Source organism: Heloderma suspectum, chromosome 4, assembly GCF_057233095.1.
Source record: "Heloderma suspectum isolate Gila_16-S chromosome 4, 16-S_ref, whole genome shotgun sequence".
Classification (NCBI taxonomy): Eukaryota; Metazoa; Chordata; class Lepidosauria; order Squamata; family Helodermatidae; genus Heloderma; species Heloderma suspectum.
This window is the reverse complement of record NC_139461.1, coordinates 68,261,497-68,288,417: the sequence shown is the minus strand read 5'-3', so window position 1 is coordinate 68,288,417 and position 26,921 is coordinate 68,261,497. Positions and strand designations below refer to the sequence as shown.

The following is a 26,921-nucleotide window of genomic DNA, read 5'->3' as shown; positions in this document are numbered from 1 at the left end:
TGAATCTTTCCCAGGTGCCACTGTCATTGTCATCGGTTGGATCCAGACAAAGACTGCAATCCTATTACACTTAACTGGGCGTAAGACTCATTGACCTCCATTGGACTCCTGAGCAGACATGTATAGGACTGTATTGTGTTCAACTAAGTTCCCATTGAAATCCATGAGACAAGTTAGTCATCACTTATGCCCCACTGATTTAAAGGTGAACTAAGTTCAACTAACAGAGCCTAACATCCATCCCAATGTATAGAAAAATATATATTTCTGATAGTATTATGCTGCTTGTTTTACCTTTCCCATGGGTGTTTAGAAGTGTTTTAAAACCTTTCCCAACCTGGTGTCCTCCAGATGTTTTGGACTACAACTCCCAGCATTCCTGTCCATTGGCCCTGCTGGCTGGGGCTAATGAGAGTTGAAGTCCAAAACATCTGAGTGGCACCAGGTTGAGGGATGCTGTTTTAAAGCATTGTATCTGATGGATGGTAGGAGTATTTATCGTGGGTTTAGTTGTTTAATATCGTATTGCAAACCCAGAGAGCACTGCTATGGAGAGATATTCAAAAGTAATACAAACAAATACACAAACACATAACTTATACAGGTCACTGATCTCCTCTTCTGTTTACAACTTGGAAATTCAGAAAGTTTTCAGGTAGCACTTGAAAATACCTCCTATAAAATTAGACTTTGATTTCTCAGTTAAAGTTGGGGACTTTTCATACAGCTGCTTTGCCAAATTAATCAAAGCTTAAATACTTTAACGAAAAAAAAAAAAAGACTGATGCCTTAGTCTAAAATGCATGAAACCAATCAGGAAATACAACTGATAGATACAACAGTATAAAGGTAGTGACTGATCCTAACCTCACCCAAGGTTAAGCTGGTGATGTCTTTCTATGTATCCATCTCATCCTCAACACACAGCTAATATCTGAGTGGATGATATGTTTAAAAACTAAAGAGACGATGGACTATTGCTATATCAAAGAGACAATCTATTAAACAATACCAGTCATTTTGTTTTGCTCTTTTTTTTTTTTTACTAGAGCTGGGTTATGCTTCAGGAGTTCAGCTGTTGGGCTGGGGTTACTTCACAGGAACTATTGAAAAATCCATTCTCTCTAAAATGTTTCCTTTGCAAGCAATACGAAAACAAATGGAATTTGCACAAACTCATTTTTCATTCATTTGTGCACAGGAAATGTTCCCAATAGGTTTTAAAAACTTTCCATGTCAATAGCAAAGAAAGGAAGGGGAAATTACACAATTCCAAATTCATCTTTGGAATTATTTCCAATGAAATGGAGATGCTTTCTGAGAAAATGGTATGCAAATCTTTACAATTAAAAGGAAAAAAATGGGCAGTATGGTGAAGCACGAAGAGAATCACCGAGCAATCATGACATCAAATGAAAACCAAACACATTTAACAGTATTTGATTCAGACTATATTTTGAAAATTATGGTAATTTGTTTTAGTTTAGATACATGCATCTAGAGAATATGGGAGTATATATTTTCCTGTTTTAAATCCCCATTTCCTAAAAGGGATCACTATCCAAACCAAATAAAAAGAATGTGTGTGATTTTGGCTACTCCATCTCTTTGAACCTTGCTTGCCTTTGTTCTGGCCAGAAGCTAATTCTAATTCTTCTGTCAGATATTCTGTACCACTGGTTGTCATTCTGCCCTGCTGGAAGTTTGGCAAAAGTGAAGGCTGGCAAAGGACAAGTCATGAGGACCATTTTAATTTTTTTTAAAATTCTGGATGCATCCCATCCCCTCCCCCCCACTATATGCCCCCAGTGCCACCATGAATTGTTACAATTGCCTTCCATCCTTTGGCAAATGCAAAACAGGTGTACAGCTAAAAAATAATAATAATCTTATGTAGGGTCCCTTTATTACCTTTCTTTGGCAAGAAAGGTCTGTTTCTAAGGTCAGCCAAAGGTAGAGGAAGCAATTTAATACAGCCTCTGGCATCAGCCTTCTTTTCAACACGAGGGGGGGGGGAGCCATCTCTGCCATAGCCCAGCACTAGAATATGTCTCTGGCCAACATCATGAATAAAGCCGTGGACCCAGAGAAAACCAGCAACAAACCCTGGACCCTAAAAAAGGAGTTGTCTGGATAGCCGGGCTATGAACACAAGACTGTCACCATCAGTGGCTTTAAGGACCCGGCTGTCACAATGGCAGTCAGGGAAAGGCAAAGCAGAACATCCTACTTCATGGTACACAGGCCACAAGTATCTGGTTTGATTTTTGCATGCAATAAGAAAAGAGCGGATTTGCCACCAGGAAAAGCAGTTGGTTGTGTGGCACAAGAGTCCCACTGAAGGGGCTTCTCTTGAACCAGAATGGCTGTGGTCCAAATATTTTATTTATTCATTTAAAATATTTGTATACTGCTCCACATCAAAGATTTCAGAGTGGTGAGCAACAAGATAAAAGAATAAAAAAACCCAATTAAAACAAAACATTTTGAAAGAACAGATTCTGAACTTAATAATTGCAGTTGGTCACTCAGAGAAGGCCTCTCAAAGTGACAATGTTGTCAGGAGGTGCCGAAAGCAACACAACATCTGCGCCTGACTGACCTCCAAAGACAGGGAATTTAATGGGAAGGGGGCCACCACGCTGAAGCTCTTTTCCTGGTGGACTCCAACTGGGCCATAGGTCCATTGTGGAAGGGCAGGGGCTGTCTTGTTTTACTGATTCCATGTAAAACACTCTAGGTACCTTTCTGGCTGAGGAGCAGGATAAAAATACTATAGAGAGGTAGAGAGATAGAGCGATACATGCCCTATTCACATGTTCTGTACGTGACTAGAGCAAACATGCAAGGAGAGGGAGTGCTCCAGCCCCACCCCCCTCCATTGTTGCATCCATTACTTTGTACTCAAGAGGGCAACACTCTGAAGAGGAGAGCCTCCTGAATCTGTGGGGACTATCCACATGAGCCAGAATCCAGCATTATGGCATGTATGAAGAGCCTCCATGGATACAGGAGGCTGTTCTCTTCAGACAGTCACCCTCCATAACAGATGCAACAGTGGAAGGGGACAGGGCTGGAGCACTCCCTCTCCTCATGTGTTTGCTCTGACAGTTGTATGATTGCTGCTGCATTACACAGTGAAAGGCTTGTGAAACAGGGATATCTCTATCACAGAGAACCTACTCAAGTACAAAGGCAATATTGTCTTTAAAACTCTAGCACTTTTTAGATGCCACAAATTTCCCTACCCCTGTGTCCATCCACTTTTTCTACCAACAAGACAGATCCAATGTGTTTGCACAAGGTTCTGCCAGCACCAAGCCCAGTTTCTATTGGTGTTCCTGGTGCTACAAATGGTATGCAGTGGTACAAATAAATTTCTCACAACAACAGTGGGCCTAATTTACCCATTTGCAAAGCAAAATGGTCCAAGGCATGTATTACAGTTTTATAACACAAGGAAGTTACCTGTTGTGGCTTTAATAAACAGTGAAAATGAAACATGATTACAATGTAATGGTACAGATATCAACTAGATAAACAACCAGATATGCAAGTAATCTCTTCCTACCCCCAACTCACCAAATAGTGCACATTTTATTCAGATCTTAATAGCAGTCTGAATAATTCTTTTCAATGGAATTATCAGTAACCAAAATATCAAAACTTGGATCTCTGATGGTTCCCCTCTGCTCATATCTTTTAATTTTACAGTAGCCTTTGCACTATGCAAAGAAAATCCTCTTTTTAACACATTTTGCACCACTGTCCACCCAAGACTGTATACGGATTTAGAGTTTCCCCTCTTTCCTCCCATATTTCTCGTCTACTTTGAAACCAATTATGGCGACTGTTGACAACGCAGCTCTTGCATTTCTTTTCTGCCCTCCCACCCACACACACTAACTGCAACAACAACAAAAATCATCCTTCTGTCTCTTCAAAAGAACATCCAGAAAGGAGCTGCTCTCTTTTCCCCCTCTTTTTTTTTTTTAGCAGGGGAAGGGAGAAATTGAATGCAATCACTAATATGAAAGACAGTTTATTCGCACAGTTCAGTAGCTAGCACACCCTCCAGGTTCTTGGACTTGCCTACCTTGGCAGACAGACTCTGTGGTTTGTTGGAGAGGATCTCTGCTGCTTCCCTGCAGTGGGTGGAAAGGTTCAGGATTGCAGCAGCTGCTGCTATGTGGGTGTCTTCACTACATTGACCGTAGCCATAAGAGTTGGCATGGCAAGGGCTCTGTGTGTGGGCACTAGCACCAGGCAGACGATTAGAAAATTTCCCTGGATTTGAAAAATGCTTTGCTGTTGAAGAGAGATTTGATTAGAAATCGCTTGCTTGCAACTCCCCCCCTTAATGATCCTAGGTTTTTTTTAATGAATTATCATTTCATACAGAACACAGGTAAATAATAAATGAAAGGAAGTCTGTTTTTGACTGGAAACTCAACATGGCTATCAAGAAGCTTCAGGAATTAATACATTTGCTTTGTCGTTGATGTTATTGTTAGAAACTTGGAGTTGCTATGCAGATGTTCAGGTGCTCCCATTTTCAGTGGGAGACAAAATCATGGACCCTTTCTCAAGACTGATGCATGCCACAGGAAATTCTTTACTTGAATCAAGAATGAACAAGGATTGGTTCAATTATACTTTGACCATGAATGGACTTGCTGACTTTATTAACATAAACATGATGAACTCCATTTAATTCTGAGCAATATTAAACTCTGAACAAAATTGATCAGCTTAAGCTACAAGAATACTCGTTTATAGCTAAAATATGGTTCACCTCAAATTTACTGCAATGTACAATTCTTCTTGTTAATCAGTTTGAATTTTAGATGGCTGGAGCAGCTAAATAAAACATTCTCCCTTAAAAACAAATGTGGCATAATATTCACCAGGAAAATAAATACGATTCATTGCTTAAGTGTCAACTATTTTAAACCAAGAAAGAAGGTGATATTCCACTCACTGAGTTACAGATAAAGGGCTGTATCCAATATGGTGTCATTCCACAAACTCAAGTAGTGCTAGTATTTCCATTGCACAAGTGGTTGTGCTTTATGCTTGCACAAGCAGTTGCACAACCTAATGCACAACCAGTTGCACAACCGGTTCTGCAGGTGTAATGTGCAACCGCTTACAAAACTGTGATCATGAAAACATGACTTTAGCTGGATTCTCCTCTTGCCCATATTTCAGAACCTAGTTTCCACTAGTGCAATGTCATTTGCACTAGTGGAATGACACTGTTGGTTCTGCCTAATATTTCTTTGATACAGAAATATTAGCTAAGACGATAGAATTCAAAAACAGTGCATCATGAACTCTGATCTTAAATGTTACTACTTTCACCAAATGTTGCACTTTTCCCTTTTCCTGTTCACAGGAATTTGGATCTAGATTTAAGCTGGATCAAACTGTGCTTATGGATGTAGACTTCCCTGCCTCTTCCTACCCATGGTAGCCCCTCCAGCCCCCCCCCCCCGGAAAATGCTACATAGAGTCATGATAACCTGCTGAATGGGGTGGTGTAGGTGGAGGAGAGACCCTCCAAAATCAGACCTTTCACCAGGGATGTATGAAAAATTAACTTCAGTTCTTTTTGTTTTATCAGGATTTCACCCAGTTTGCACCTTCCAGACTGAACATGGACTTAGATGCAATCTGCAGTGATGTGATTCACAGACCACCACCACCCAACCAACCCAACTGCAATGCGTTATACGTGGGGCTGCCTTTGAAAACAGTCTGGAAACTTCAGCTGGTCCAAAATAGGGCAGCAAGATTGTTAACAGGGACTGGCCTGCGAGCTCATATTATGCCAGTACTTTTCCAGCTGCACTGGCTGCCAGTCCATTTCCGGGCCCGATTCAAAGTGCTGGTGTTAACATTCAAAGCCCTTAACGGCTTGGGGCCAGGTTACCTGAAGGATCGCCTCCTCCCATATGTGCCTGCCCGGACCTTAAGATCATCATCAGCGGCCCTTCTCCGTGAGCCCCTGCCAAAGGAAGTGAGGCGGGTGGCTACTAGGAGGAGGGCTTTTTCTGCTGTGGCACCCCGGCTCTGGAATGAGCTCCCTAGTGAGGTTCGCCTGGTGCCTACATTGTACTCCTTTCGGCACCAGGTGAAGACCTTTTCATTTTCCCAGGCATTTTAGCTTTCTAAATTTTTATCTTTGCTGTTTTAAATCTGTATTTTAAACTCCTGTACTGCTGCTAGGTTTTATTGTGGTTGTATTGTTATATTGTGGTTTTAATGTTCTATATATTTTAAATTGTTTTATTGTGTGTTGTTTGGTTTTAGTTTTTGTGAACCGCCCAGAGAGCTTCGGCTATTGGGCGGTATAGAAATGAAATAAATAAATAAATAAATTTAAAAAATGCATTTGGCAGCATGCATATGTTTCAAAAATGAGGATGTTTAAAAAATGAGGGACATTTCAAAATGAGTGAATTTCCAAAAAATGAGATAAGTTTTAAAAATGAGAACATTTCAAAATGATTACATTTCAAAAACGAGATGAGTATGCTTCAGAAATGAGTACATTTAAAAAATGAGTATGTTTCAAAAATGCACACAAATATACTTTCCTTAATAAGAGACCAATGCGTAGATTTCAAAGATGTGCACAACTGATGCACATCTTTGGAAAAATATGCATGAAAATATGCACAGATTTGCATGCAAAACACACACACACACAAAGCTTGCAATCTGATACAGACTCGAGTCAGAATGAGCTTTGACATTGATTTCAGAGAACTTTGATGAGCTCAAGTTTTGCTGACTTGCACATCCCTACTTTTCGCAAGCAGAGCCCTTCCTCTTGCTGACGGTCCCATCCTTTCATGGAAGGCAGAACTTATCCCCCTTATCTACAGATGTCTTTTTAAACTTTATGATTGACATTCCTAACTAATGTTATATGTTTATTGGTTTTGGCTGGAAGCAACATCCTATGCATGTAACCATTTATATTCCTGAGTTCCCCTTTCAAAAGGTGCTCTCCTTTCAAAGCATCTCTCATCTATCTATCTATCTATCTATCTATCTATCTATCTATCTATCTATCTATCTTTCTATCTATATCTATCTATCTATCTATCTATCTATCTATCTATCTATCTATCTATCTGAGAATAGGTATAAGAGCAATTCATACGGAGGATTTAGGGAAATATTTCAAGAATAGTAGGAGCATATTCACATTAAAGTGCTCGTGGATTTACAGCACAATTCTATACATGTCTATATAAAAGTTAATCCCCATTGCATTCAATGGGGCATATACCCAGGTAAGTATAGCATTGCAGCCTTAATTGCCAAAGTGTCTTTCAACCTCTGCTAATTTTAAGGGGGAGGTTGTTGTTCTGAAGTGACAATTCAGGAACAATTTGATTGTGCTCACAGAACTTGTCTCTCTTGATTCCAGTGATTACTTTAATTCCCACATGATACTGGGATAGATCCAATGGTGTTCTGCCAGTGGAAGGGAAACCTCTGGTGGAATGGATTTTTCCTTCCCATGCAACCTCCATGCCCTGCTCCAAATCTGCTCCTGAGGGTTGGGGGACCCTCCAGAGCAGATTTGGAGGGGGGGCATGGGGGGCTGCAGTGAAGAGGAGAGGATGAAGAAGTCCAATTGCATGAGCTCCCAAGATGTTGGATACAAGACAATGCTTCAAAGCCCTCTACATTAAAAAATGATGTTGATGGAGGTTTAGGAGGGGGTTCCACTAACCATGCAGTGTCGTCATTTTTGCCAAGGTCTTGAGTACCCAAAGAAATATGAATATTGTTCAGGATTCTATTTGCCCTATCAAGGCAAATATAATTGTGGGGTTCTGGGGAGATAGTTTCTCCCAATCTGGCAGATTTGAAATAGGGTTTTAAGTTCTGATAGGGTCAACTTTATATCATGATCAGAGACTGAACGATCCACAAACCCTATGTTTTGGCAAGGAGTACGCATACAATCCTTTATGGACAATCTGATGCTTAAGCCGTTTTAGATATCCACTTTAGTTAACATGGAGATAGCTATGGTGCACAACTGAAGTGGGTTGCAGTTACAGGTAAACCCCAAGCCAATCCCAGCCTTATTTGAAGAAATTACTAAATATTCTGTGCAAGGAGATGGGAGCAAGGGGGCACCATGTGTGCAAAAACAAGTCAAAGCCTTTCAACTTCTACTTGTGTACCACATCGGCCTGAGGGCATTCGCAGAAGTATCAGAGCAATCTTTTTGGCCTCACACTGCTAACAGGATCCTGTCACCCACCATAATATACCCCCACTTACAAAATTCAAAATGGAATAATAGCATGGAACTCCATTAGCCTTTCTGGGATGGATCATCAACCTAATAAAGTGACAACATTTTACTAAGTGGATGCTGCATATTGATGTGTGGGGGGTTCAATACAGGAATTATTCAGTAGGAGCAGGAGTCACATATTTGAAACTGTAAGAACAGGACAAGCCCTGCATTCCAGCTATAGTTGTGGTGCTACCTTTGAGAAGGAGAGAGAAGGAGAGAGAAGGAGAGAGAGAAGGAGAGAGAGAGAGAGAGAGAGAGAGAGAGAGAGAGAATCCATAGATCATTTGTCCTGGATGCACTGAAGCCTGCAGGTCTGTACACCCAGGTCTCAAGCTTGTGCATCCGGAGCCGCTGCCCCCGCCACCGGAACCACCGCCGCTGCCAAAACCGCCGCATCCACCCCAGGTAAGTTCCATCCCGGGGGATTCCGTGGGGGGGGCAGGGGGCAGGAGGCCGTTCCGCCACAGATTCCAGGGGGCCGGATTCTAAAGAATCCGGCCTCACTGGAATCTGTGGCGGAATTCTCTGCCATCCCTACTAGGGATGTACGAAAGTTCCACCACGGATCTCAGGGAGGATGAATGCCAGCGCATTTGGCCCCCCGAAATTGTGGCGGAACGGCCCGCCACCCCACCACCACCCCGGGATGGGACTTACCTTGGGCGGATCTTCCTGGTGGTGGCAGCTCCGGCGGCGGCTCCGCTGGCGGTTCGGCGGTGGCAGCCGGTCTTCCGACTGGCTGCCGCCGCCGCCATTTCCAGGTTTAAAAAAAAAGTGATAGGCTACGTAAAGATTTACATAGCCTATCACGGCTAGATTTTAAAAAAACACTGTGATAGGCTACGTAAATGTTTACGTAGCCTATCACGGCTGACTTAAAAAAAATGCGCGTACACAAATGGCGGCGGCCATGGGCACCGCCATTTGCATTCCTTATTTTGGCACGTCTTAGTCTACGTAAACATTTACGTAGACTAAGACGGCAAAAATAAGGGGAACGCAAATAACATAGCGTCTACGCTATTTGTGTTCCCCTTATTTTCGCCGTCTTAGTCTACGTAAGTGTTTACATAGACTAAGACATGCCAAAATAAGGAACGCAAATGGCAGCGCCCATGGCCGCCGCCATTTGCATACACGCGTTTGTTTGTTTTTTAAGTCAGCTGTGATAGGCTATGTAAACATTTACGTAGCCTATCACGGCTGACTGCAGGGACGCAAACGGCGGCGGCTATGGCCGCTGCCATTTGTGTCCCTGCTAGTCAGCAGCCAGATGTCCGGCTGCTGGTGGAGCTGGCCAGCGGCGCCGCAGAATCGCTGCGGAGCACAGCCGGCCGGCCAGGATTCCGGGGGGGGGGAGGAATGGAGCGCCTCCCCCCCTGGCGAGGATTCCAGGGGGGAGGGACGGAGTGCCTTCCCCCCCCCACCATCAGCATAATCCCCAAAAGGTAAGTGATTTTCGTACATCCCTAGCGGTGGCTGGTCTCCTGGCCGGCCACAGCTCGGCTGCTGCGGCTGCTGTTGCCGTCCTTGCAGCTGTGATAGCCTATGTAAGAATTTACGTAGCCTATCATGGCTAACCCCCCCCCAAAAAAACCCAGCGTATGCAAATGGCAGCAGCTATGGCGGCCGCCATTTGCGTTCCGTATTTTTCGACGTTCTAGCCTACGTAAATATTTACGTAGGCAATTATGGCGGGAAAAAAAAGGGAACTGCAAATAGCGTAGTGGGCGCTATTTGCGTTCCTTCCCCCCCGTTTTAGCCTACATAAATATTTACGTAGGCTAAAACGGCAAATAAAAGAAGAATGCAAATAGCGCCCACTACGCTATTTGTGTTCTCCTTTTTTCCCCGCCGTTATAGCCAAGTAAATATTTACTTAGGCTAAAATGGTGAAAAAATGGGAACGCAAATGGCGGCCGCCATAGCCGCCGCCATTTGCATACGCAGTTTCCCCCCCCCCCAGCCATGATAGGCTACATAAAGACTCACGTAGCCTATCACAGCTGCCTGGCTGGACGCAAATGGCGGCTGCTCTGCGGAGCCGCCGCAGAGCAGAGCCAGCTAGGCAGGATTCCGAGACGGAGGACCGGATCGCCTCCCCCCCATCGAGGATTCCGGTGGGAGGGACAGAGCGCCTCCCCCCCACGAACACAATCCGCGAACAGGTAAGTCACTTTCGTACATCCCTGTGCATCAGGCATTGTTGATCTTCAGGCTTAGCAACATATGCACTGTCTTACTTGATTCTTCAGACTGGGGTCAGAGATTCTTTTACTATGGTATATTTTGAAACGTTATGAACAGCCACTGTTTATTTTATTTATTGCATTTATATCCCACATTTTTACATCTTGCAAGGAACCCAAGGTGGCGTACATAATCCTCCTCCTCCCCTCCATTTTAGCCTCACAACAACCCTGTGAGGTAGGTTGGGCTGAGAGTCTGGCCCAAAGTACCCAGCGACCTTCCATGGCCAAGTAGGGACCAGAACCCGGATCTCCTGGCTCCCAGTCCAACACTCTCACTACTACACCTCGCTGGCTCACTTTTTAGCTATACTAGTAGCATTTATTGCTTTTTGCATGCAATCTGAGATATAAAACAAAGAAAAGAATGAGACTGAAGGTCTTTCACTCACATTCAAGGAACTGTGTGGGTTTTTGTCCTTGTATAGTTGGCACCATTGTGCGTTTGCCAAAGACTTGGGCATCAAAGCTAGCGTAGTCAAATGGTACTTTCCCGCATTTCTCTTGCTCTCTTGTAAATGTGGCTCTGGGGAAAGGGATTGGTTGGGTAGATCTGCAGCTGTACTGAGATAACTCTAGTTGCTTCACCAAGTTTGTCCTGCTGAAACAACGAACAGACAGTAAAAAAGCAGTATGATGAGTATCGGTTTCATTCTCAGATAAGTACGTGACCTAGCAGACTACTGTTACAGACTAGCGTTCAAAGCCTAGAGTTAGGAGAAGACCAGAAAAAAAAAAGTTGATCTAATAAGCCACCAAAACCAATAGCTACTAATCCTGATGGCTCTATGCTACCTCCAGTATCAAAGACAGTACACCAGTTACTGGGGAACATGGGCGGGATGCTGCTGCTGCACTCAAGTCCTGCTTGTGGGTTCCCAGTCAACAGCTGGTTGGCCACTGTGTGAACAGAATGCTGGACTAGATGGACCTTTGGTCTGATCCAGCAGGGCTCTTCTTATGTTCTTAAAACTAATGTTTACTGCTTTTAGATGTCCCTAAATGTTATTTCTTTGATATGAAGGCATGCTGGATGTCCAGCCGGGGCCGCCCATGCTCAACTCGGGTGCCAGCCACTACTATCCAAACAAGTCTCTGATCCTGGACCCCAAGAAGAACGTGCCCAGGGAGGATCAGGGGAACCCCATCCATCACGACAACCTGAGCTGCATCAGGGCCAGGAACAAGCTGCCCAGCGACACCACCTATGTCAACCGCATCACCAACAATCGCGATCGCTACCAGACCGACTTCGCCAGCACCATCGAGGGTGCCATGCCCCTGATGCCCGGGATGTGCTGGAATGCTGCCGCCATCTGCTACACCAGGCCCATCTGGAGCAAGAAGCCACACGTGGAGGAGCATCAGCACTGTGACATCAGCCACACCGGGGCCATGGCCTTCAGCCAGACCCCCTCCAGATCTTCATCAAGATCCACCCCCAGCCCACTCTGGTCAAAACCGACACTGCCATTGATGCCAAGGCCAGCCTGGACGACTTCACTGTCAACGCCTACCTCAAGCAGGAGGCCCACTGCATGGTCACCTACAGCATCGAGTGCGAGACCAAACCTGCAGACAAGTACACCTTCAACCCCCTGCCGCAGTACACCCCGCTACTTCACCCCCACCGAGAAAGGCCACATGCTCGAGTCCAGCTTCGGCAGTGGGTGGAATGATGAGATCGTGCACTGAGCACGTTTGAGAGGGAGGTGGCCAGGGCCTTGGTTACTCTGCATTATTATCCTGTCTGTCATTCATAAAAACCTCTTTAATAAACAAATAGTTTACGCAGCACTACAAGTCTATGAGTGCTTCATGTCTCACATCGCATACTTTGATTAGCCCACTACCATTCCATCCCCCTTTTATGCAAATGCTCCTGTGGTTAGCCATTTCCTCCTTCCAGCCACTCCTACTTTCAGTTTTATTTTATCCTTGTGCAGACGACATGCCATGCAGGGGAGCAGATTGTGTCTAGTGGCCCCACTCCCAAGCTCTACACCAACGGTGGCCAATCCGATACCTTCCAGATGTCTCAGACTACAGCTCCCATAACCCCAACTATTGCCCATGCTGGCTGGGGCTGATGGAGTTGTAGTCCAAAACATCTGGAGGGTGCCTGGTTGACTACCCCTACTCTACACATTCGCCTAACCTTCTGTACAGACTCTACATGCGTATGCACATAGAGCAGGGGGTGTTGAACTTCTCAGCCTGAAGGCTGAATTCCTTCTGGAGAAGCTCTTGGGGGCTGCATTCCAGCGGTGAGCAGGGCCAAAGGGAAGGAGCTGGGGGCAAACACAAAAAGGGCCAAAATACCAAAATTGCCAGCAAATGTAAAGCTCTTCCTGCGAGTAACAAAGCCTTAGAAGACACATCTCAACCTTTTAGAATGGGGGGGAAACTGCACAAACCTTCAGAAACCACCAAATGACTGGTGGTCTGGGAAAGAGGGTGGGGCGAGGGGAAAGGGGACATGGTCATCTGGGGAACCCTGGAGAGCCAGACTGGGACACCAGGTAGGTCGGATTTGGCCCCCAGGCCTGAGGTTCTGCACCCCTGACATGGCAATCTACTTTCACAATCCAATCCGTTGATAGCTTCGGACGTTTCTGAACTGTTTTAGTACAAATAAGCATGAAATAAACAAAGCCATTTTTCTGTTCAACCCATGTAGGAAAAGAAACCTGACTTGTACAGATGGAAACAAAATCAGAAGTGGTAGCTGGGTGAGAGCAGTCTATGGATGTACAAAACACTTACCTGGCTCCACTCCGGGGCATCTGCGGTAGGGGGGAGGCACTCCGTCTCTCCCCCGGAATCCTCCCCAGCTGGCTCCGCTCCACAGCAACTCCGCAGAGCCACCGGCCGGGGCCAGCCGCAGTCGGAATTCTGGCTGCTGTCGGGCTGCTGCAGCCGCAAATGGTGGCCACTACGCCGGCCATCATTTGCGTGGCTTCCAAGCCGTGATAGGCTACGTAAGTATTTACGTAGCCTATCACAACAAAAGGCAGCCATGCAAATGGCGGCCGCTACACCATTTGTGTGGCTCCCAAGCCGTGATAGGCTATGTAAATACTTACGTAGCCTATTATGGCAAAGAGCAGGGGCACAAATGGCGTAGCGGCTGCCATTTGCGTCCCTTCTCTATGCCGTGATAGGCTGCATAAGTATTTACATAGCGGCAGTCTGTTTGCCCATGCTGAGGCACCTGCGTCTTTCACAGCAGGTTACAGAATTGATCACCTTAAATTTTGTAAAGTCCTGTCTGCACCACAGAATTAGAAATGGAACATGTCAGCATGTTACAAGCTATTACATTAATTACAAATATATTTCACCAATACACTTGGGCTATAAATATGATGAAAGAGACTTACCTGTGGACCTGATCATGACACTGCCCTGTTTTGGGAGACTCTTGCTGATTTTTTTCCTGAGACATTGCCATTTTTTCAGCTGCAGCAATTGGACAACCAGAAAGACTGTTTGAAAGAGATTTGTCGCATATGAGTAATTGTTAACAACTCCTACTTGTTCCCTCCAAAGTATTAGGACTTTTAAAATGCATTTGGGCATTATAGGAAAAATATTATTTACTATTTAGCACTTTTCCCTTGATTTTCTAACTTTTCACTCATCTTACTCAGTGTTACAGCGTCTGGAAGTCCAGCTGTATTTCTTTCCACAGTTATCTCAAGCATTTTTGTCCTGCTGGGGCTTCCTTCCCCCTATATCTCTTGATGAGCCCTGGTTCAGTTAGGCTGGCCTTGTTCATCCATTCACACTTCGCTTGCAGGGTATCTGAACTCTTCACCTGTCCACTGTTACAGTCTCTAAGATCCAGTGCCTATTGTGCACCGATTCATTACCTCCATCAGGCCTTAGACCTCTCCAGTAGTAATGATGGCCCTGTAAATATTTTGTAATATGATGCTCTTGCCCCCATCTGCGTCTTCCATGGTGAATTTAATCCAAGCCAGCCTTATCAATGATTTCAATGTGCTGGATCAAATCATAATGAATCATAACCTTAATATAAGTTGGAGAAGTCAGAAGATTGAATCAGCCCACCAAAGTATACTGGCGGGAAAAGCCAATCAGAGTGCTTGCATCACATAAAATTGGCCTTATCTGTGTTCATGAAGAAAGTCCTTTGTAATTCAGTTTACTTTCTGCTATTCATGGTTAGGAACATTTAAGATCAAGGATATATGACTTCATATCCAATTAAAGTGATATGCTATTTAGTTATTTACAAATGTGCAATTTAAATTTAAAAAGACAGGTCATATCTGAGAATGGGTAGCATCCTTTACATGGGTCCTGTATATCTTTTAGGAAAGGCATTCCCAACCTGCCTATGCTTGCTGGGGTTGATGGGAGTTGTAGTGCACATGTCTGGAGGGCACCAAGTTGGGGAAGGCTGTCTTCAGGCATAAGCGTCAATAGATTATGAGCAATGAGTGAATCTATTTCTGTTTGATTTATCCATACACAACAACGTCCTTTATGCTGTACTGAAATACAGTAGTATGATCCAGCTACAATTAAGCACTTTTATGTCTCATTGATCTTCAGTCAAATAATTAAGTATGCTTAATTGTTTCCCACTGAAGACAACGGGACCTAAAAGTACTTTATTTTGGCTGGACCATGGCCTAACACTTGTACACACTTGAGTAGAATATGCCACTTATGTGGTATAAGGGAGGCTTCCTTTTTGGGAGTTAAGTGCTTATCTTACCATTTTGTACTGACCGAGGGACAAATGCTAATGAATTTTTTTGAAAATGTCTCTTCTTGAACAGGCTAGAATTACCTTCTGTGAGTGTTGCGGTTGCTATTGACATGTCCTCTTCCTGTACATCCAGGAGTGGGGCACTTTAGAACATTTTCATGCATGGCAAGGACTAAACAAAAGAAGAAAAGAGTGGCCCAAATACATATCAACTTTGCAGTGCAAGTGCTGGTTCAAAACTGGGGTGTGAGAGGTATTGTCAGCATTTATACACATCTAAGGCACCACTGATCTGTTTCCAATCAATATTAACAGGTTATTATCTTGTGGTTGTAATCTTATGTATTTGGTATGTAGTGGGTTTGGGGGTCTAAATTTATCACCAGCTTTGCTAATATAAAGACTGACTACTTAATCTCAACTTCTGTTTTCCACCAATCAAGGAACCTATCTGGTTCACCCTGGATGGTGTCAGTTTCGAGTTAACAGCTGGATTTTATATTTTCATAAATGGAGGATCTATAGCTTGGAGAGGGACTGAAACCTGAAACCATTACAGCACCTGGCAGTACCCAATTTGAACATCTGCAATCCCTCCTCCTCCATATCATCTTAAGACTCTGACCATGCAGATATCCTGACTACAACATCTAATCAGCCTTGTCCTCTCCCCTATTCTTCTCCCCACTGCCAACCTTTAATTAACACACACACACACACACACACACACACACACACATCTTGCCTGGGGAAGAGATCTGGAGATCTCAAAAGCTTCCACATTTTTTTTAGTGATCTTTGTGTTGGTTTAATAAAGGTATTACACTACATGGATTTTGGATTTTTTCTTATGGCCAACATGGCTACCTTTGATTTTTATATAGTCCTCTTCAGGCATTGAAAAATGTGTACGGTCTACATGTGAGGAGTGGGGATGAGTGTGCTAGCTCCATGGCCCTTCCACTATTGTTGCTGTTGCCCTCCGTGTGTAGAAGGCATCTGTCTGCAGGGGGGAGCCTCCTCTATTCTGTGGAGGCTCTCCCCAAAATTTAGAACCATGATTTTCCAGGGTTTTACACATGGAGGATGATGAGAATGACAGCAGGGGAGCCAGAGCTAGCACACTTGTCCCCACTCCCCCTCCTTGTGTGTAGACCCTCCATGCTTCTCAGATACTTGAGGAAGGCTACCAGGCCTCTATGGAACTGTTCACTCCACGATACTAGCCCTGCTATTTCCTGGTCACACATCATTGGAAAAAAGAGATGAGTCAGTAACCTCTTATCTTTCCAAGTTGTTGAGTCTCTTCCAGCTTACTATGAGTCAGTCTTCAACATGTAAACATGTTGAAGAAGAGTCTGATGAGAACCATTCATTTCCCAGGATAAGAGATTATAGGTGCATTCTCCCTACTCTCTCAAACAGCAATTCTTCTGTGAACATCCTGTCTGATCCAGACCCTGGACAGACCTCTTCAGAGGATGAGGGTTTGAAATTCACTGAAAGACCTGCTCCCACAGAAGATCTGGAGGAACTGACAGCAGACCAAAGGCTGCCTGAGAATGCCTTTGTTCAGTCATTCAGTCGTGTCCGACTCTTCGTGACTCCATGGACCACAGCACGCCAGGCCTTCCTGTCCTGCTGAACCCTTAATAACATTTTGACCATATCCCAAACCCTGCCTCAGTCCCTGATTCATGCCCCTTGTCCCCTGGATCTCCAAAGCAAAGGTGGAAGCAGATTCAGTGGGAAACTCTATTGCCAGGAGGCTACTCAGGAGGAGCGAAGAGGGCTACTTGGGAGCTAGGGCTTACTTGGGAGGACGGAACAGACTCCGCTATGAATGATCAACCAGCAGAAGATCAGGAAGAGGAAGAGCTGGCAGAGTTTTTATAAAGCCCCCAGACTCCTTTAGACTTTTGCTGGATTAAGAACTCTACCTCTAGAGCTCCTTGCTGCAGCTCATGGACAATTTTATCCCACCAGTAAAGTAAAGTGCTTCTGTACCATCAGCCCTACCAATGCAGAGGAGAGTAAACCACTCCTGTTCACTTCAGTTTGTCTGCACCTCCCAAGATGAAATACTTTACTGCTGTAGGGATGTACGAAACAACTTACCTGTTTCATTTAGTGACATCCACGGTGGGGGGGAGGCGCTCTGTCCCCCCCCCCAAAATCTTTGCCGGCCAGCTCCACTCCACGGCAACTCTGCGGAGCCACCAGCCGGGGCCTCCTGCAGCGACATCCGGCCACTGCTGGGCTGCTCAGGGACGCAAATGGCAGCAGCCATAGCCGCCGCTATTTGCATCCCTTTTTTTTGCCGTGATAGGCTAAGTAAATATTTATGTAGCCTATCATGGCCTCTGCAGGGACGCAAATGGTGTCCCTGCATTAGCCATGATAGGCTACATAAGTATTTACGTAGCCTATCATGGCAAAAATCGTGAAGTTAATGGTGGCCGCAGTTGCGGCCGCCATTTGCAAAGCAGCACGAATGGCACCAGGTAGGTGCTCCATTTTGCGCGCCTTTCGCAGGGTTGTGGGGCTGAGGGGCTTCATTCCACCACAGATTTCGGGGGGGCGAATGCACTGGCATTCGGCCTCACTGAGATCCGTGGCGGAATTCTCCGCCATCCCTGTCCTGCTGCAATTGCTAATAGAGTAAACCAGTTGCTGGGGAACATGAGCAGGAGGCTACTATTGCATTCATGGCCCTCTTTTGGGGCTTCCCATAGGCATCTGGTTGGCCACTGTGGGAGGGAACAGGTCTGATCCATCATGGCTGTGATTATGTTCTTACTGCTGTTTGAGAAAGATAGGTTTGGTGGAAATTTCATTTCAATTTGGTTTTGATAAGAATATACCCAAATGCACAACTTCATATTTGGGATGGAAAAAACTTGAGTTGTTTTTTTTTTTAGCTGAATGTGGGAGAAAATGAAACTGGCAGTTTCATCCAGCCCTAAAGGAAGTTGACATAAAGGCAGTGGTGTAGTTGAGGCAGGGCTCACAAGGACGCAGCCTTGTCTCTTTTTCAGTAGCAGGGATTCTGATGTCATCTGCCACCCCCCTCATAATGCCCTGTTCTCTCTGAGCTTAGCTGTGATCCTCATTCTAGCTGTGGGGGGAATGAATTTTCCAGGCAACAATATATTGTTCCATGTTGGAATGCAAAGTATTTGGGATGACTTGGTCTGGAATGGGCCATTAAGACCTATTCGCTTTACCAAAGACATGCTCCTGGTGGAAATGAAAACTCCTAGAACTGGTTTGTTGATATGGATCAATACAGCTGCCTGGAATTTTTGGACTGCCCTTGGAGACTGTCACAATGAGCTCCTGCATTTCCAAATTTACCACTACACCACTGCATAAAGGCACCCTGTGTAACCAGTTCTGGGAAACATAATTCACCTAAGCGAAGTACTTAGGTTTCAGCCAGCTTACCAGCTGATTCAAAACGTATTTTCTGGGTCATCGGTGTGCTTCACTTATGTGACACTCCCATGATCTTGTTCAATTCCTAGGAGTTCCCCTGGCCTAGGAAGAGACAGAAGGCCTGGCTTTGTGTGACGTTTTTGGGCATTGGATCGAGGTGTTCTGAGAGACCTCACACTCCCCGGGTTCTCCCTGATCATGGCACCAGTTCCTTGTGGGCACAAGAGATTTGCAACTGGACTATGAGATTCTGGTGATTCTGGTGCAACAACCAGGCCGTGATTCAACTGATCAACAGCCAGATCTCCCATTTCCCCAGGATAATGCACTTAGCTAGAGCCTTTGTGTTTCAGTGCTTAGGTCAGAACTTCTTGTGTGTGGCCTGTTACATTCTTGGCCTTGATAATGGCAGGGGTGATGCTTTATCTCATTTGCAGATCAATTTTTTTCCAGAGCTGGCACTTGCAGCCAGGGGCAAGCCAGAGTGGATGCTGCAGGAGCTGTGAAGCCATTGTGACTATGGCCCCCCCAAGCCATTGACACACTCCTAGCTCCCAGTACAAGGGTCACCTATGCAAGGAGAATCAGAGATGGCCCAAACAGTCATTGCTTTAAATCTGTATCTACCAGCTATGTCTTTTTCATTTTTACTGTAGTATAGGTGCAGCAGGCTCAGTCCAGACCTTAAAAGCCTGCCTACCCCCATTCTAGGGTCCTGATCCAGATCGGTGGCCCTACACCTACTCTAGGGCAAAAATGAAAAGGAAAGACAAAGTGTAATGTCTGTTATGGGCCTGAGATTCAGTCATTCAGGAATGGTGAAGGTTCCTGCTAGTCAGTTCCCGTTGACCACATAAGGCAATTTGCACTTTTGCTTAGAAAGAACGGGCGGTCGGCAAGGACCATAGCCAGGGCCCTATGAAGATCAGGTCTGTGACCTTAGTGGATTATACAGTGATTTCAGGGTCTGGAAGTTGACTGGGGGGCTTGTCTAGATTAAAGCCACCTGCTCTGGATAAGCACAACCCTTGTACACCTGAGCTTTTATTGCTTTGCTTCTCACAGTTTGAATCTCTGCTACTTGCAGCCATGTCTTTGTTAGCCTTTTTTGCAGCAGGCTGTTGGCGGTTTGCCCAATAGTTTTCTGGGCCTGGTGGGTGCAGTGTTATAAACATTGCCGACCCTGTTTGCTTACTTAATAAAGTTGTGGCTCTTAGCACATTAATAATGTAATGTCTCATGTCTAGGGATGGACGGACTCACCTGTGCCCGGTTTGTCAGGCGCTTGCCAAGCCGCTGCCACCACCTACCCCTGAGCGCAGTGCTGCATGAATTTTGTCACAGCCCGCGAGTCCTTGGTGAAGCCACAGGACAGCCCGTGCTCCCTAGCGAGCCACCACTGTGCAACAATGGTAGCTCGGGTGCTTCTGGGTAGGTAAAGTTGCACACCCAGTGGCCGCAAAGGCCCCTTTTAGGCAACATTACAGGTGTGAATGTTCCATTCACGCCCATAATGTTGTGTAAGTGGGGCCTTTATGGATGTCAAGTAAAACTTTACCTTCCTGGCAGCGCCTGAGCCGCCATTGTTGCACACAGTGGCAGCTCGCTAGGGAGGGCAGGCAGCTGCTGGGCACTCGCTGAACCATGGGCTGCTCACCAGGTGGGTCCACAAGCACCCCAGGGTTCAGCAAGCAGGGTCTGGGAGGGAGGGCGAAAGGGGAATCTGTCAGACTCCACACACCCCTGCAGACTCTCACCACATCCCCACTCCTGCCTCCATTCGGGGGGGCAAACTGGCTCCTGTGGTGAGCACTCTGAGGCAACTGGAAGCATTGCTTGCTCATCCTATCTGTCGTTGCTGGAGGATGGAGGAAGGACACAGGCCCCGGGTCCAGGGCTAGATGCACACTAGTGGTTTTTATTGATATTGAAGTGCACTGATATCTGTTGGAGCACATTACACATTCCATATACTGCTTTTCTGGTGTTATTTCCCGCTTTTTATCCCGCATTATCCAAAATATGGCAACACATATCACTGTGTGGGCCACAAGGGATAAAGGCATAAGAGGGATATAGCGTCACCATGATGGGATTAAATCGATATGACACAAGGTGTAGATCCGGCCAGTAGGCCTCTGGACCATCAAACTATGGCCACTGGCAATGGCCTGGAGCAGTCATGGGACCTCTTGGCCCACTTTCATGGTGGGCAGGCAATGAAAAGCACAGGTTGGCATCTGGCTGATCTCATGTTTTGAGCCAGAGGGTGATTGTCCAGATAGGGACCATAGGACATAACCTGAATGGGGGCTGGCACATATCCATAGGTTTACTTCCCATTGCAGACCCTTGCTGTTTGTTAATAAAGCTGTGACCATTTTATCCAAAGACAATTTCTCATGTCTTTATTCCAGAATGTGTTTTTCTGTATTGAAGAAATTATACTTACTTTCAAGTGGCACTCTGACTTTATGTGGACAACCCGAAAGACTGCGGTGATGTGGATACAACCCAGTCACGTGCCCTGTGCCATCACATCCTGGAATGGGACACTTGGTCTCTCTCTTTTCAGGCCTAGGCATGTCTGCAGAAAACAGAAATGAGGATCTTGTCTGAACAAACATTGTACCTTGAATATTCCAAGCTGAATATTTGAAAGAGATGGGATGACCTGAAATCACTTCTCTGTCAAGGTGTTAGCATAAGCTGAAATGTTAGGCATATTTTCAAATTCTACCTCAAACAATGACTTTGTTATTTTGTTCTAAAATATACAGTATAATACATACATACATACATACATACATACATACATATGGCTTGGGGTTGCCATGACATCTGAGTCATGGGCCAGAAAACTGGAACTATCTGTGGATGGAAAAAATCTAGAGAGCACCGAATATCAAAATATCAGACTTTGGAAATGGTGGATCATTACAAAGAAACAGACAGCTTACCAATCCAAAACATAGGCCCATAAGCGATGTCTCACATCTGTTCTATCTTTGTTGGGAGGCTTAAGTCACAACACTTATTGGGGGAGTTATGCAAGGAACTTCCTCTTCTTCCTAATGGCATGGCTATAAAGTGCATGTTGAGATTTGTTGAACAACCTGAAGCAGTAGCTATTAAGTGAGAATGCACCGTCCAACATTTCACTCTTGTGCATTGAAGTGATGGATGATGGGTAAATTCATTCAGTTCACATTTTAATGTGAAGTTACCTAATTTTCATTTTTTAAACACTATGTGAACTGAAACTTAGTTCTCTTTCTCTGTGTTTTTCAATGAAGGTCTCCAATCAAAAAATGCATACAAAAATGTGTACATTAGGGAACATAATGTTAAGAAATGCATTACATTCAGAAAATGTCTTGCAAAAAATGTTTATATTAGGCAAAAATGCATGAAAATGCATGCAAAGGAGAAATGCGCACAAAAATAAATTTTTGTGAAGTCTCAAAGTTCAGGATGAACCCAACTTAAGAATGAAGAAATTCTCAAAGTTTGAGATGAACTGAATTTAAGGTTGTTTTTCCCAGTGTTCAGAAATGCATTTACATTAGGAAAATTGCTTGCAAAAATGTGTATATTAGCAAAAAAATGCATAAAAATGCATGCATTAGGGAAAAGGTGCACAAAAAATTGTATGAATTTTCATGCACATTTTAAAAAAATCTCAAAGTTCAGGATGAACTCAAACTCAAACTGAAGAAATTCTTAAAGTTTGAGATGAACCAAATCTAGGATTGGGGAAAAAAGAAGAAACTGAGAGAAACTCAAATGGCCATATTCGTCTATCCCTAATTGTAATCCCCCTATTCTCAAACCAAGGGTCACTGCTCAAGACACCCTCCTCTCCCCATTATATATTGCTGAAGGCACTTCTCTGCCTGCTGTACATTGCATTCTTTTACTCTACAATAACCTCACCTTCACTGGCTTCTGAAGAAGAGTATGTTAGTAAAGTGACCAACACAGCCTTCTTGTTTTGAAATGAACAATGTCTAATAGAATGTTACAATGCTCATTACACTTACACTTAGGGATGTCAGAGAATTCCGCCATGGATCTCGGTGAGGCCGAATGCCAGTGCATTCGGCCCCCCGAAATCCGTGGTGGAACGAAGCCCCCTGCCCCCCCACCCTGTGAAAGGCGCGCGAAACGGAGCACTTACCTGCTGCCGTTCATGCTGCTTTGTGAATGGTGGCCGCGTCTGTGGATGCCATTCGCTTCTTCCATATAGCCATGATAGGCTACGTAAATACTTAGGGTAAATAAATAAATACTTAAGTAGCCCATCACAGCTAATGCAGGGACGCCATTTGCGTCCCTTTGGAGGCCCTGATAGGCTGCGTAAGTATTTACGTAGCCTATCATGGCAAAAAAAAAAGGGAACGCAAATGGCGGCGGCTACAGCGGCCGCCATTTGCGTTCCCTTTTTTTTGCCATTTTAGCCTACATAAATATTTACGTAGGCTATTATAGCAAAAAAAGAAAAGGAATGCAAATGGCGTAGTGGCTGCCATTTGCATTCCTTTTTTTTTTGCTGTAATAGGCTACGTAAATATTTACATAACCTATCACGGCAAAAAAAAAAGGGAATGCAAATGGTGGCCGCTGTAGCCACCGCCATTTGTGTTTGTTGTTGTTGTTTTGCCGTGATAGGCTATGTAAATATTTACATAGCCTATCACGGCAAAATACAGGGATGCAAATGGCGGTGGCTATGGCCGCCACCATTTGCATCCCTGCAGGCTGCCCAGCGGCCAGATGTCCTGCTGCGGGTGGCCCCGGCCGGTGGCTCTGCGGAATCTCCGCGGAGCGGAGCCAGCTGGAGAGGATTTCGGGGGGAGGGACGGAGCGCCTTCCCCCCACCGCGAATGTCACCCTTCGAAAAGGTAAGTGACTTTCGTACATCTCTACTTACACTACAAAATTTGCCATTCAAAAACATTCAACAGGTTTTACTGTCTGGTTTATGCAGGGTGATGTGTGTATATAAAAGGGAAACAGTAAACCGGCATTTTGTTTCCATGTGTTTGTACTGCATGCAGGTGCACTAGAAGCAAACATGTCAAGATGCACCTGCCTCATCCTCAGAGAGATTTACCTTCTACAGACTCAGGGGAGGAGAAATTTGAAGAATTCTAGTGCACATGAGTGCAGACTAATTTTTTTTTTTAACGGCATCCCAACATCTCCAGTAAAATCCAAGGCAGAGACCAAATAGGGAGTGCAGCCTTCCAAGGACAGGCAACATAAATCAGGAGTTGTCCCAGATAAATAGCTACATTTGGAGAATATGTGATCATCTTAACACAATGGAGCAATCGACTGTATTGTCTGTGCTAGCCAGTTGTATCTTTTGCCCATACCTTTTTCTTTGAATATATTTAAATGTAATAAGAATAAAGTATAACAAGCTTCATGCAGGGTGGTCATTTGTAATCAGGTTCTCCATGATATTCCTGCCCCCATGATATTTTCAAGTGACACAGAACAAGGCAAGTAGCTTGCAAATATATGTGTTTATTTCCAAAGCCACATCTCCAGTAAAATCCAAGGCAGAGACCAAATAGGGATCACAGCCTTCCAAGGACAGGTAACATAAAACACGAGTTGTCCCTGATAAATAGCTACATTTTATAAAGGTAAGTATAAAATCATGACTTCCCTCTGTCTCCTCCTGTTGCTTCTCATTCAGTTCATTTAGTAGCACTTATTCAAGACTTCTCCATGGTCTTTCCTTGACATCTTAGTAGACAAAGGCCAATGAAGAGGATCCTCCAAACTCTTGCTGGGTGCTACTAGATTACGGAGAGTCACACCATCTTTAACCTCCACATCCAACCATCCACCAGCATTGACTTTACCTAATGCTAGGGATGGAGGAGAATTCCACCACGGACTCCAATGAGGCTGGATTCTAAAGAATCTGCGCCCCCCCCCCCCGGAGTCCGTGGCAGAATGGAAGACTTACCTCTGCCTCCCTGCGGGATTCTCTTCAGCTGGATCCTCCAGCTCCGGATTGCCAGCGATACGGCCAGCATGCCATATTGCTGGCTGAAGGGACTGACTGCGGACGCAAATGGCTGCATGTACTCCAAACTAAGGCCTTTACGGCTGCAAATGGTATCCCGGATGCCATTTGCAGCCACATTCAGTAGTCCCCTTCAGCCACGATATGGCATGGAGGCCATATCGCTGGCACTTCGGAGCTGGCCAGCGGTTCCACAGAATCACTGTGGAGCGGAGCCGGCCAAAGAGGATTCTGGGTGGAGGAACGGATCACCTCCCCCCTGCAGAACCCCACCCCCAGACTGGTAGGTAGGGGATTCGTACATCCCTACCTAATTCTCAAAATCGCCACTGTCACACTGGGATCTTCCAGTCCCTACCCTGCTTCCAGGTTGGCCTGATAGAATCTGCTGGTAACGTCATTTCCAGGCACTGTAAGACATAGCCAGGTGGGCCCATGGGTGGCTCAGGGCCGAGGAATGTGTGCTGTCCCCTCACATCATTGTTATACAATTGTTTCAACAAGGCTCACGCCACCACCACAAAATAACACAGAACATGGTAGTAGAGGCTGGGAAGATATCCGTCACCAAAGAAAGCAGAGAAAAGTAGAGGGGAAATAGTCATTGGATGGGGATGAAGAAGGCTCAGCTGGGCTAACGTGAGCCCATGGGGAGCCTGTTGTTCTCCACTGGGACTTAGGTGGCAGTTGTTTACCCTTAATACAAACCTGTGCAACTTGGAACCTAGAAGTTGTGCAGTCCTGCCTTAATATAGTAGATGTAGATAGTATATAATGAATAGCTAAGATATGAAGAGCCTCGTGTGGTGCAGAGTGGTAGGCGGCAGTATTGCAACCGAGACTCTCTCCACAACCTGAGTTTGATCCCAGTGGAAGCTGGGTCCTGGGTAGCTGGCTCAGGTCGACGTAGGGATGTCAGAGAATTCCGTGACAGATCTCGGTGGGGCCGAATGCCAGTGTATTTGACCCCCCGAAATCCATCGCAGAATGAAGCCCCCGCCCCCCACCCCATGAAAGGTGCGCTGACGAAGTCCCCGCCACCCCCACCCCAAGAAAGGTGCGCGAAACGGAGCACTTACCTGCTCCCGTCCACGCTGCTTTGCGAATGGCAGCCGTCCTGCGGCCGCCATTCGCTTCCTCCTCTTCATATGCGTACGTCCATTTGCGTACACTGGGGTTTTCCCCCCTGCCGTGATAGGCTACATAAATATTTACGTAGCCTATCACGGCTAAATAGAGGTATGCAAATGGCAGTGGCTACGACAGCCGCCATTTGTGTCCCTGCAGGGCTGCCCCGAGGCCAGATGTCCGGCTGTGGGTGGCTGGAGCCGGCCAGCGGCTCCACAGCTTGGCCGTGGAGTGGAGCCGGCCGGGCAGGATTCCGGGGGGAGGGACGGAGCGCCTCCCCCCCTCAAGGATTCCAGGGGGAGGAACGGAGTGCCTCCCCCCCACTGCAGATGCCCCTGCGTGGAGCCAGGTAAGGGATTCGTACATCCCTAGGTCGACTCAGCCCTCCATCCTTTCGACTCGAGGTCAGTAAAATGAGTACCCAGCTTGCTGAGGGAAAGGTAGTCACGACTGGGGAAGGCAATGGCAAACCACCCTGCTATAGTCTGCCATGAAAACGCCAGCACAAGCAGTGTCCCTCTAGGAGTCAGCAATGACTCGGTGCTTGCACAGGAGGAACCTTTCCTTTCCTTTCCTTCCCTTTCCTTTCCTTTCCTTTCCTTTCCTTTCCTTTCCTTTCCTTTCCTTTCCTTTCAAGATATGATATGATACAATGCAATATAAAGTAGGTAGATGATAGATGAACAGATAGATAGATGATAGATAAGTTCTTTTGTTCACAGGGCATTTTTTCCTCAAATATCTTCCATTTCCCAAAGAGTTCAGTATTCAAAACAGAAATAGTATACTTAGGGATGTATGAGAAAATTGTTTCAGTTTGTTTTTTATCAGGATTTTCCCAGTTCGCACCTTCCAGACCAAACATGGACGCGTACACAATCTGCAGTCAAAGTCCTACATTTCTGAGCTTGCAATGTGATGTACAGCCCCCCCCCCCGTCCAATGTATACATTTCATGCGTATATTTCAAAGATGCACACAGCT

At 45.4% G+C, this 26,921-nt stretch overlaps 1 protein-coding gene across 2 annotated transcripts in view; it reads right to left on the bottom strand.

The window, feature by feature from the left end:
• The window catches only part of ST18 (ST18 C2H2C-type zinc finger transcription factor), a 195,179-nt gene that overhangs the window by 56,578 nt on the left and 111,680 nt on the right, over positions 1-26,921 (bottom strand). For both annotated transcript variants that reach the window (XM_084849571.1, XM_084849572.1), the window contains exons 6-10: positions 21,216-21,350; positions 15,407-15,497; positions 13,965-14,069; positions 10,974-11,179; positions 4,097-4,308 (exon numbers count right to left, since the gene is read on the bottom strand). In XM_084849571.1, coding sequence (XP_084705697.1) covers positions 4,097-4,308; positions 10,974-11,179; positions 13,965-14,069; positions 15,407-15,497; positions 21,216-21,350 — 749 coding nt within the window. The remainder of the gene's footprint in view (positions 1-4,096; positions 4,309-10,973; positions 11,180-13,964; positions 14,070-15,406; positions 15,498-21,215; positions 21,351-26,921) is intronic.